Genomic DNA, 12,469 nt, shown 5'->3' on the forward strand with positions numbered 1-12,469 from the left:
CATTTACCATTGGCCCTTCCCCATTCCCATTTTGCCCCATAGGGCTCAATGGGACTGGGGAAGGCAGTAATTACGGTACTGCAAATTGCGGTACCGTAATTACCTCGAAAGTCCCTTTGCGGGTCCCTACTTTAACGGCTGGTCCAAACCAGCCGTTAAGGTCGGGAGCCGCAAAGGGACCTCGTAATCAGGCGTTAAGTGAGCCTTTCTCTTAGTGAGTAAGAGAAAGGCTTCCTATCACCCATTGTGAACTTGGGCACTGCACTCCCAGATCGGGAAGGCGTGGACCAGTCACTGTCCCCCTGGAATGGATTTCAAATTGTGAGCAGGGTCCTAAACCCTGGAGAGGACCTGGGGCAAAGAAGCAGCTCTGAGCCAAAAATTCACTTGTGCTTTAGAGACCCCGAGATACAACATTATCTCCACTGGTGGAATAACCCAGACATTGTACAGTTTATTATTCCTTCCCAGCACTGTTCAGGCAGATAAGCTACAAGGAGGGCATCCTTTTTGCGTTGGATAAACCCTTAATCCTACTCTGCATTTATTCCACCTATATCCATTGTGCAAACAAAAGTGAGTTTAACTCATTTAGTTGTGGGACATTCCACCAACCTTCTCAGAAAGATATTTCCACTCCTCAAATTAACCCATAATGCCATTAGTGGAGGCACAGATTCTTCTCCAGACTCACTCACTGTAATGGTATCCATGACAACCTAATGAAGCCACCTCCTCTGATTGAAAACAAAGCAATGTGATTTATACTGGGCCTCAAAATAAAAGACTTCACAAGTTGGGCAGTACCGCCGGGGCTATTATCGTTACCGGCAAACCCCCCGGTGCTATTTGCGCCGGGTCACAGGTTTGGCAGAATGGTAAATTCCAATTACCCATTGGGCCCATTCGGGAATTCCCCATTCACCATTGGGCTCAATGGAGAATTTTTAGCGCTATTACCGCTGGCGGAAATCCTACCAAACCCATGATTTGGCGGCCCCTTAAATGCGGCAGTAATATCGTTACCGCCGCATTTAATGGTTACCACTAAACTCGTGATGAGGCAGTATGTCATGCCGGCCCTCAAAGACCCCCGATGGCTTCCAATAAAACAGAGGATTATCCTGAAATCTCTTTGCATCACGCACAAAGCAGTTTGTAAACATGGCCCTTAATACTTCTACAATCTTATCTAAAAAAAACAGACAGCTCTTGCAGGTCATCAATGGCCAAAAATCCCTGAACTAACTTAACCAACAAAGCAATCTCAGGGCCACACTACCATCAATGGCCTGTTTGTCCAATACCTTGTTGATATAAAGGAGGTTGGAGATCGGGCACTAATGGGACAGTGATGTTTGGGCCAGAGACAGCTTTTAGACAAGGTGGACACTTATAGCCAAGCTAGATGGATGGACATGGACCCTGGTCAGGAGTCTCGCAAGGGCTCCAGAATGATCTGCAAACTAAGTGGCTTTTAGTCTGTCTTGAAAGTGGGAGGACTGTAATTAGAGAAATAGAAAATTGGGAGGTAGAGAGGTGGAGATTTGTGCAATGATGTTCTAAATCTTGAATTTAAAAATAATCGTACAATTTCTTAAATAATTCTTTTGCAGGAGTTCAATTGTGAAAAGCGGAGCTGGGTTTGATAACATTGTAATAGGTTTCGAGATGGATGCTAAGTTGATCTTAGTATTTTCAATGACTTGTGAGAAAAAGTAATTTAATATGAAAGTATGAAGGAAAAGAGATTAAAAAAGAAAAAGATATATGCCTCATTACGGGTTTGGAGGTAGCCATGCCATTTTTAGCGGCATGGCTACCCCCAAACTCGGGTCGGGGTCCCGCAAAATGGGAATTACCGGGCCATTCCGACCTTTGCGGGCCCAGTAATTCCCATTCATGAGACCCGGACCCAGTACGTCCCCATTCCCATTGAGCCCCAATAGGGCTCAATGGGAATGGGGAGGATGCTAACAACAGACTCGTTAATGACGGGTCCGCTGTTTGCATCCTGTTCTGCTAGTGGGTGCCGCTCTGCACGTCTGGTCTGACCAGGTGTAGAGAGCGGGACCCGCTGCAGACAGAAATCGTAATGTGGCGGCCTGGTATGAACGGTGCCGGTCCCTTACCGGCACCGTTCATACCGTGGCTGCCACAGTCGTAATGAGGCCCTATAGTCTTTAAAAGAATGCTCATCATCTTAAAGGTAGTGATGATGAGTTCCTGGGAGGCGTGCTTTGTTATCGATCCCCTGTTACCAATTGAGAGTTACATTTCACGTTTGTGAGAACAAATCTTTCAACAAACGACAAGCTTCTCGGAATCCCGGTGACCTTTGAATGGTCACACCACTTAAGGTAATCATGAGTTAGGCATTAACAGGCAGTGTTTGAAATGCCACTTGTTTTTACTGCTTGTATAATTATGGTGTCATTAGGTATCAACCATTTGCTGTATTCTGATTTATTTTAATGTTAGTAAAGATTCAATGGTTGTGAGCTGCAATTTCTCCTAGGAATACCATGCATATTAATCTCCAGCCAATCGATGAAGGTAAAATATGTTATACCCAGCATGGTACAACCTTCTTGTCCTATAAGTGAAAGTTATTGATTAATTAAAGGGATGTGTGTTTATTCCTTCAAAATAATCGACAGAGTTATACAGGGGGTTATCTCAGTGTCTGCCTTTCACAGATTTAAACTTGTATTTAACTCTATGAGTTTATAGAACTACGTTGCCTGTGACGGTCCCTAGCACTCTATAAATAACTATAGAGAGAGATAGAAATAGATAGATAGATAGGTAGATAGATAGATAGATAGATAGATAGATAGATAGATAGATAGATAGATAGATAGACAGACAGACAGACAGACAGACAGACAGTGGACTTTTTGATTGGTCAATACTTGATGCGTTGGTTGTCAGACTTGTCAAACCTCCAGTAAGTTCCCCACCGGAGAACATTGATGTCAACCTTGGCCAAACACTTTCTGGAAGGAATGGCACTGATCATTGTCACTGATCTTTCACTATAGGTACCTTGTAGGCCAAAGTGTCCACTGGCAGAGACAGTTCCCTTGCCAGACCAATGGGCACAGCTATTTCACCACATTGCCAAGTTTCGGATGTGCTGCTGGGCTCTTTTCCCTGAATCTCATCAGAGTAATCAAGGGTGCAAATGACTTTCGAAAGAGCCGATTCAGGAGATAGTGGAGATAGTGGAGTGGATAGTGGAGATAGTGGAGCAGCTCTTCTTCTGTGATGTTGTCAGAATCTAGTAAGGCCAGGATCAGGGCCCGTTCTCACGCCACTTACTAGGCTTTATCCTCCTTTCCTCTGCTTTTGTATCATCAGAGTGAGAGAGATATTCTTTTGAAAGAATTCAGCTCTGAGAAATCCACAAAATGGGTTCCGTGGAAGATAAGCCAGGCGGCCTCACTGAATTACACTCTTATGAGAATGAGTTGTTGGGTGGCCTGGCCTGCCTGTCATTTTCACTTAATGGAAACTGTGGATCGGAAGAGTATTTTGAAGGAGCTTTGTGATGCCGCCATGATATGCTATGTTTAGTTATTTATATTGTACCCATTACAAGGACAGCGAAGAATTGACATTGCCTCCATGAGACCTGTAGCCTCCTTCATCTAAAGAAATGTCCAGGGGCACACCTTTTGAAGGAATTTTGCGAGAGCCTTGCCAAGATTTGTCAAAGACACAATGCCAGCGGGTGATGATGTGTATCCCCTTGTTGGAAAGCTGAGAAGAGTGTAATGTTGCAATGTTAAACAACACCCACAGGCAGATTTCTCTCTGTGGCTGGGATCCATCTGGAGCTCTGGGGAACACCGAGCTACCCTGCTGTGAGTAAGTCCTATGGTATTGATGGGCCAGCTATACACATGGGTTGGGGAGTATAAAGACAACCTTCCAATGGTGTTGAACATATAGTGTGTTTTTCGAATGCGTCTCCACTGTTTAAGAAAAAAATATGGGCCTCATTCCGAGTAGGGCGGTAAGGGTTAACGGTCACCAGTAACGAGACCGGTGACGTTAAACCCTTAGCGCCCTACTACGAGTTCCCTTTCCGGGTCCCGTCCTTAACGCCTGCCTTTAGCAGGCTTTAAGGACGGGACCCGCAAAGGGACTCCGGGGTCAATAACGGTACCATAGTTTAGAGTACCGTTATTGCTGCCTTCCCCCTTCCCATTGAGCCCTATGGGGGCTCAAAAGGGAATGGGGAAGGGCCCTGGTGAATGGGGAATTACCGGTCCCTCCGACCTCGGAATGGACCGGTAATTACTCCATTCACCAGGCCGGTGTTTGGACGAGTTCGGAGGCAGCCATGCTGCAAATAGCAGCGTGGTTACCTCCGAACTCGGAATGAGGCCCTATGTCTCGCAGTGACCTCTTATAACGACAGGAAGTTCATCACTGAGTGGCCTGCACTAGGTTTGCAGAATTGTCTGAATGTCACTATATGCCAATGTTCCAAGCAACAGGCACAGTGAGGGTCAATATGGCGATTTCCATATGGGTGTTTAATAAGGGGGAATGGAGGAAAGGGTAGGGATTGAAGGTGCACACCACAGGTTGCAGCCCTACTCCATCAGTGGGAATGAGAAGAGATGTGATAAGTGGAATGGCGGAAACGATGGGATTGAAGGTGCACACCACAGGTTGCAGCCCTACTCCATCAGTGGGAATGAGAAGTGATGTGATAAGTGGAATGGAGGAAAGGATAGTATGAGAGGTGCACACCACAGGTTGCAGCCTTACTCCATCAGTGGGAATGAGAAGAGATGTGATACGTGGAATGGAGCAAAGGGTAGGATGAGAGGTGCACACCACAGGTTGCAGCCCTACTCCATCAGTGGAAATGATAAGTGATGTGATACGTGGAATGACGGCAAGCGTGGGATTAAAGTTGCATGCTACAGGTTGCAGCCCTACTCCATCAGTGGTAATGAGAAGTGATGTGATAAGTGTAACGGAGGAAAGGGTATGATTAAAGGTGCAAACCACAGGTTGCAGCCCTACTCCATTAGTAGGAACGAGTAGTGATGTGATAAGTGGAATAGAGGAAAAGGTGGGATTAAAGGTGCACAGTGTGAATGCATTGGCCATACATTTATTAAATTAAAAGCCGATAAGCGAGAGGACTGGAGGGCCAATGTAGCACCGATTTCTTCAAGGATGGGGACTGTGTGACAGGCATGGTATCAAAAGAGACAGAGACTCAAGGATGTTAATTTCAAAACCTTTATTTACTCAGGTTCCTGGGTTGGTTTAATACCTAACTGGCCCTAACTCTAAAGGGACGGTTCCCTTAACTGATGTTTCAAAGGCTGTTGATGTCTAATAGTCCAAGATAAAATTCTGTTTGAGTCTAATACTATGCTTGCCCTCACTCTTAAAAAAAATGTGATAGGAAGTCTTTAAACAAGAAAAACAGTGGTTCAACATAAATTAGGAAACCAAAGTTGGTGTCAGGTGGTCTTCTCACCAGATGAAGTTTGGTCAATGTCATAAAAATGAGTTCAATCAAAAGAAGCTATTTGTAAGACCTTCTCCATAGAGCCATTGCAATGCTCTCAAATACTTTGTGTCTTTGGTTACTTGGGGTTCCCTTCCCCAAGCTTCCACTTGTCCAAGTTCCAAACACCGCAAAATGAATATAACAGCTCCTTTTAAAACTTCTCAGGATTCCCTTCCCCAAGCTTCAATCCATACAACACCACAAAACAACAAGAATCCAACTTTGCTTAGGCCTCTCAGGGATCCCTTCCCGAAGCTCAGAACCATTTCAGTTTCCAACACAAATTCAGTTTTGTTAGGATGTTCTTTGCTTCTCCTTCAATATCATGAAATAATTGGTATTCCACTTTGTTAGGCCTCTCAGGGTTCCCTTGCCCAAGCTTAGCCCCCTCTTTATTTCAAACACAAGTTCATCCTATCAAGATGTGCCTTTACTTTTATACACAGTTCTTTCACACACACTTTACTTGTGGGGTACAATCAGAGACTTTTGACACTGCCTGGTTCTTTGGTCTTCCTAGGCATGACCACTCTGATCTGTAACCAACTCTTTATTCCTTGCTCCTCTTTCTAAACCTTTCACCTTCAGATTCTCCCTGCACCCTTTCTTATTCATATTTACTTCTTCCTTGTGCACACGTGCACCTTCCATTTGCTGTCCTATTTTCCACTGAGCATTCTTGCACTTTCCTTTGCCTTCTTATTGTACCTCTTACGCATCTTGCATACTTTCCTTCCCCTTATCATGCATCCTTGCACCTGTCCGTTTTTTTTCTCATTCTCCCTGCAAACTCAAAACACTGTCCTCTCTTTACCATGCACGCTTTGCACTCTGTAGCCGACTTTCTTTCACTCTACTTTTCTTCGGCGTCGCTAGAACAACTTCCAACTTCTCTGTTACTGTTATTCTGCTTATTTCTTACGCTTTTCTGTCCTTTGTACACTTTCTCTCATTTTCCACTAAGTGCTGCTTTAAAATGTGTCTTTCTCCCGCTCCACTTCAGCAAACACACGCTCCTGAGTTTCTCACTTTCACGCACCTGGCAGTGTCGCATTGACAAGCAGTTCCACTGGATACACAGGGTTGAGGTCAGGGTCTCACCACCTGCCCCTCAGACACCCTTGGGACCGGCACAAGTCCCAAGGGAACAAGCATTGCACCGAACACCACCAGAAGGAGATAAACTGCCTTACTCCGGCTACTTGGGGGCAAGGCTCCCCAGCCATGCTGCAGTCCATCACAATCACCGGGCAAGTGTTTTGGCATGCCGTTCTGCTCCAGGTTTCAACTCCTGCTTCTCTCTGCTCCCTGGCTTCTCTGGCTGGGACAGCATCCACAGCTCGCTCTCCTCCTTGTGAAAAACCACACCTTTTATAGTTGAAAAAACAGTCAAGTGGAGTCAGTTGTGAGTGGTCATTATTAAATGCCTGACTCTATTAGTGGGACAACTTCAGTTCTTTCTACAGTAGGTTGCCCTTACTTTCTCCATGTTGTTTCTATGGGTAATCTTCACTGATCTTAGTTGCCTCCCCCTCGTCTTAGTATTTGTTGGAAATGGGGTTGGGGAGATGGGTGAGATTGAAAATACCCCATGAAGTCTTAGAGAGAGTGGGTTGGGGTATTAGTGGGAATGGGGGAATACCATGTCAAGCCCTTGGGTATCCTCCTCCCAATCCCTCGTGACCCTCCACTCAGGTGATCCTCCCTCGCTTGTCCATCCCCAGGGTCAAGATCCACAAGCGATGGCCCTACCCTGGCTATTTGAATGGAAGACCCTGACGAGTAGGTGGTAGAATACCATCAGGTTTCTCACATGACGTAAGATTTGCATCAATGACGTCCCATCATCTCCACATTGTCCTTTTCTTCCACAGATGTCGATGAGTGTCGTCAGCCCTCACGCCGCTCCTGTCTCAACGGCCGCTGTGAAAATACAGTTGGAAGCTTCCTTTGTGTCTGCTCGGCAGGATTTAAATCTAATCCCCAAGGCACAGAATGCCACGGTAAGTAGTGTGTGCCTGACCTTCCCCACTGCACCCACATTAGCACAGTGGAAGCAAAACATGCACGAGGAAGCAAAATAATGAGCGTCCAGGTGTAGAAGCATTCTGGCCAAAACGTGCAGCTAGACCTTTGCACATCCCCTTGCTTGCATGTTTTAGGTTATGTGCATTTTATATGACCTCTTAGCAATATCAGAGAAAAACTGGAAGCATTTTTAACAAATCACCAGATGAGGAGAAGAACAGCAAATAGCATATTAAGATGAGAAAATTCACAACTATGATTTTTGTTGTTGTAAAGAATTACTTATTTTCATAATTTCGGAATGCCGGCTGGTGTTCAATGCATGCTTTTTAAAAGTGAATGTAGCCACTTAATGATAGCTGGATTCAAGCACCCACTATATTAACCCAAATGTTTCGGGATTTGCTGAATGTACCATTTCTAGGCTTTCACTTGTTTATAACAAATGCATTCTTTGTCTTGGACGCCGCACTTTGGAATTAGCCAAATACGCGACCATACCCCTGCATGCATCTGGTTTTACATACAACTCGAATGACACTTTGCACAAAACCTTCTACCGTAAGAATGTAGCTACCTTTCCTGACAATAAATGTGAACTGCAGCTACACACATAACTGACTATCCTCTTACACACTGCCCTCCAGCTTATTTCCCTAGTATACCTCTCTCCACCCCTAAACATGCCAATTAGACATGGCTGGCTAGCAGGGACTCAGCCATGCCCTCGCAACCTTTAATGGCCATTAGACACACAAGCATACTAGAATCTCCTAACTGTCTCATACTTCGGATTTCGTTCCCTCCGAGGTTGTTTAACTTACAGCGCGTTGGGACCATACCTACGATGAAAGGCGCTATACAAATAACACAATGAAATGTCCGCGTACAAGATGTCTCTCAGAAGGAACCCATATACAAAAGGATGGCGCGATCCAGAAATGTGCAGCCAGCACAGAGATTCTACCATAGCTTGGCACAAAGAAATGAGTCGCTTTGGCTGCTGCTAGTCAAGGCATCACGGCCCTGGCGATGAAGGACCAATCTGATTTGGTTAAAAAGCAGAGCTAGCCTGGTGTTCCGCTCCCCATTATTAGATGGGTAGGTACTCCCAGTAGAATTAAGGCCTTTAGGATGAAAATCCCTGCTATACCTTCTCCTGTATAGCAAAGACATGGGGTGAGCTTTTTCAGAGCTGCTGGCGGTGTGCAGTAAAGGAGGAAAGAGGCGAAAGATTGGAACTGGCCAAACCAATAATCTCATGGGGATGTTAACATATAGTTGAACACATATGTTTCAAGGAGTGAATAGAATACTCTTATTTGCTCTACTTAGAGATTGGAATGTCCCAGTATTTTTAGTCTCGGCTGTTATGTTGGATGTCCAAGACTCAAGAACTCATGTAAAGAATGTGCCGTCACTAACTGAAAGTTACGTATTTAGACTTGAATGTCATAGTCGTAGAGTAAATAAAGCGCATTTAGAATAAGCTTAATATTAGTTAAACACATTATGCAAGTATCATTTAAGCCACAGATACACAGACATTGGTACTTTATAGCAAAGCAAATTTGAAGTAAGTACCAATGTGCAGTGAAGTGGTAAAGTATGGCCACACAGTCTATGTACAATTAAGCAATTAGGCCTGAGCGGGGGCGGGGGCATTTCCACTTCGGATAATGCCCGGGGCCCATTCGCTCAGACCTTAACAGAGGCCTTGGTGCATTACCGGAAGTAGTAATGCCCCCCTGCTTGGGGGGTTTATTGCTTTTATTACCCTGGCCCGCAAGACCGGGGTACTAAGAGCATTTATTTTTGTTACGAAATGCTGCAGCGTTTCGGAACAGAAAAAAAAACATTAAAAAAAATGGCCGCCGGGGAAGGAAAAATTGAGTCTGTTTTTCCTTTCCATGGCAGCCATTCAAAATGAATGGAACAATGTAAACAAAGAAAATGGCCACCATGGGACAAGTAGTCCCTTCTCCCTTTCTATGGCGGCCATTCAAAACAAAGGGAAAATGTAAACAAAGAAAATGTCCACCATGGAAACTAGAGAAGCGACTATGGGCCTCATTATAAGGCTTGCGCTCCCGTAATGAAGGGGGCGGTACAGGACCGGCCTATTTCATTACGGGAGCGCTGATTATGAGCTTCCCATTGCGGGACCCGGATCGCACGCCTGGTAAAACCAGGCGTGCTTTCCGGGTCCCGCGAAGGGTAGAGGGAGACAATAACAGGCCAGATGTAATCTGCCCGTTATTACCTCCCTCCCCATTCCCATTGAGCCCCATGGGGGCTCAAATGGGTATGGGGATGGGTTCCTGCAAGGAGCACTTACCGGGTCCTCCTATGTCGGAGCAACCCGGTAAGTCCCCATTGCAGGAACCCAGTAATAGAGCACGGAACGGAGGCAGCCATGGAGCTAATAGCTCCATGGCTACCTCCATTCTCGTAATGAGGCCCTATGTGTAGTCCATTCTTCCTTTCCATGATGGCTTTTCGCGGATCGGGAGCAGACGCGCTGGGACAGAAGTGATCCCAGCGCCTCTGCTTCCAAAATGGACCAAAAAGTAGGTAAGTGGGGTTGGGAGGGCGATCAGGGTAATTTTTGTATAGGGGGTACAGGGGGAGGGAAAACACCTCGATTTCCCGGCAGGGGAAGATGGCAGCCTCCAGGCGTGTAGTGGCTCGGAGCTGGGATTACCCTGTTACAAGCCTCCTCATTGGCAGAGTGGCTGCAACCCCCGCCCCCATCAGGGACAGAAAGGAAAGAACATTGGGAGAGGGATTCCCGGTCGGGTAAAGCCCTGGCGAGGGCTAATCAGATTGCATGTTACAATCTTATTGTCCCTCACTGGGTACTAATAGTCAGTAAATATTTGTCTTGCACAGACTTGGTCAAAGATAAAAAAGCTCACAAACCTAATCTTCTGGATAATGTTGACATAGGGCCTCATTACACGGACGGCGGTAAGGGTTAACGGTCACCGTTAATGGTACCGGTGACCGTTAACCCTTACCGCCGTACTACGAGGTCACTTTGCGGGTTGGAGACTTTAACGCCTGCTTTTTGCAGGCGTTAAAAACCAACCCGCAAAGGGACCAGGGAGCTAATTACGGTACCGCAATTTGCGGTGCCGTAATTAGCACCTTCCCCATTCCCATTATGCCCTATGGGGCAAAAATGGGAATGGGGAAGGGCAATGGGGGAAGGGGGAATTACCGCCCCACCAACCTTGGAATAGGGCGGTAATTCTCCTTTCCTCCAAGGCGGTGCCAGTATTTTACCAGCATGGACCAAGGTGGACTTTGGTCCACCGCCGTCCGTGTAATGAGGCCCATAGTTTGTGGTTTTAGCAATGGTGGCTATAGGGCAGTCTTTATTGAGGATACAAGTGAAAACATCATTTTTTTTTAAATCGATAAATAAAAGATCGATTTAGAAAGACAGCTCTGTGAAGACACAGAGCGGTCTTTCAAAATCAAACGCTGAGCCCCTGTGATGCACACGAGTGCGCGCAGGGGCTGACAGGCACAGCGAGACCCAGAGGAAGAGTTGCAGGAGTGTCAGGTGTGTGTGAGTGAGAAAACAAATATTTGAGAAGAGGTCGGGCAGGGGGGAAATGAAACTGTGTGTGTGTGTGTGTATGTGGTGGGATAGTGGGCGAGTGGGGTAGCAAGGAGGAAAAGGGGCTTGTGCAGGGCAACCCCCCCCCAAAAAAGAAACCTTCAGCCACGTGCTTTTTCAGCTTTTTGAGGGCCGCACAAAATCGACTGAAATAAATCCGCCTTTTTTATGTGCAACCTTCAAAAGGGGGAAAAATTACATAAAACCAAGTAAATATACAGGACAAACTAAACACCACTATATTCTTTTTTTGCGGTAAGCAGAATCTATTCAACTATTATCGGAATAATTTTTTTACATCGGCTGTATATTATCAAAAACACTCCTATACGATCTGAGAGCAGGGACCCTGCGAGAGGTCTATTTCAAGAGAAATTGGAATAATCAAAATAATTTTAAATGCTTGGCCTGTGGGGCCTCAAGTGAGACCGTTTCTCACTTCATGTTATTTTGCCCCAGATGCAGTCATCTTAGAGCCAAGCATTTAATGCTAATTTTCACACAAAAAGGTATCCAGAGGGTGACTGAGGCATTGGAATACTACAAGAAGAGCAATGATCTCAACATCTTATCTTTTGTAGCCAAATACATTCCAGGGCATGGTTGAGAAGGATGAATGTGTTGCGAGGTAGTGGGGAACTCCGTTTTTAAGTTTTTTAGGTTTATTTATATTTGACATGTTTTAAGCTTGTTATCAGGTTAATACGTATTGGCCTTTCAACTATGTGCAATATCTCTGGGTCTTATGCTATTGACTTGTATTTAGTGTAAAGAATGCATACACTTTATTGCTGAAATTAGGGGAAGTTTAGATATGTGAGTTTAGTGGTAGATTTTTCCAACAATATTAGGTTATGTTGATCTTAATTTTTATTGATTGTTTTTACTTTGTGTATTTGATGTTTGGTACTTTAATGGTTGTACACCGAAATTAAGTCATATCACACACAAAAACACTATTTGTTGCCTTCACTTCCCGTAGTGTGATGGAGAGAGATCACCTAAAGTGAAGCGAGGTCTATAGCTGGTCACTGAGCCAGGTGGACACTTCATTGAAACCTTGGGTTTGATGTGTGATTTCTGTGCTGCAGTGATGCTGAAATATCATGACCTTGCGACCTGTTAGAATAGGATTCCCCCAAAAGAGCAACTAAATTATTTTAACGGAGTAATTTTGAGTGTGTTTGGTGAGTGATGTATGCCAATTGATTTTGAGCATCCTAGACACAGCTGCTTATGATTTGGGTCTGACTGACAAAAAGACACCA

General features: G+C 45.2%; 1 protein-coding gene across 4 annotated transcripts in view; it reads left to right on the top strand.

Moving 5' to 3' along the window:
• The window catches only part of LTBP4 (latent transforming growth factor beta binding protein 4), a 1,283,510-nt gene that overhangs the window by 1,054,882 nt on the left and 216,159 nt on the right, over positions 1-12,469 (top strand). For all 4 annotated transcript variants that reach the window (XM_069644515.1, XM_069644518.1, XM_069644516.1 and 1 more), the window contains one exon: positions 7,420-7,548. In XM_069644515.1, coding sequence (XP_069500616.1) covers positions 7,420-7,548 — 129 coding nt within the window. The remainder of the gene's footprint in view (positions 1-7,419; positions 7,549-12,469) is intronic.

The sequence above is a fragment of the Ambystoma mexicanum genome, chromosome 2p (genome assembly GCF_040938575.1).
Source record: "Ambystoma mexicanum isolate Mex_15411 chromosome 2p, UKY_AmexF1_1, whole genome shotgun sequence".
NCBI lineage: Eukaryota > Metazoa > Chordata > Amphibia > Caudata > Ambystomatidae > Ambystoma > Ambystoma mexicanum.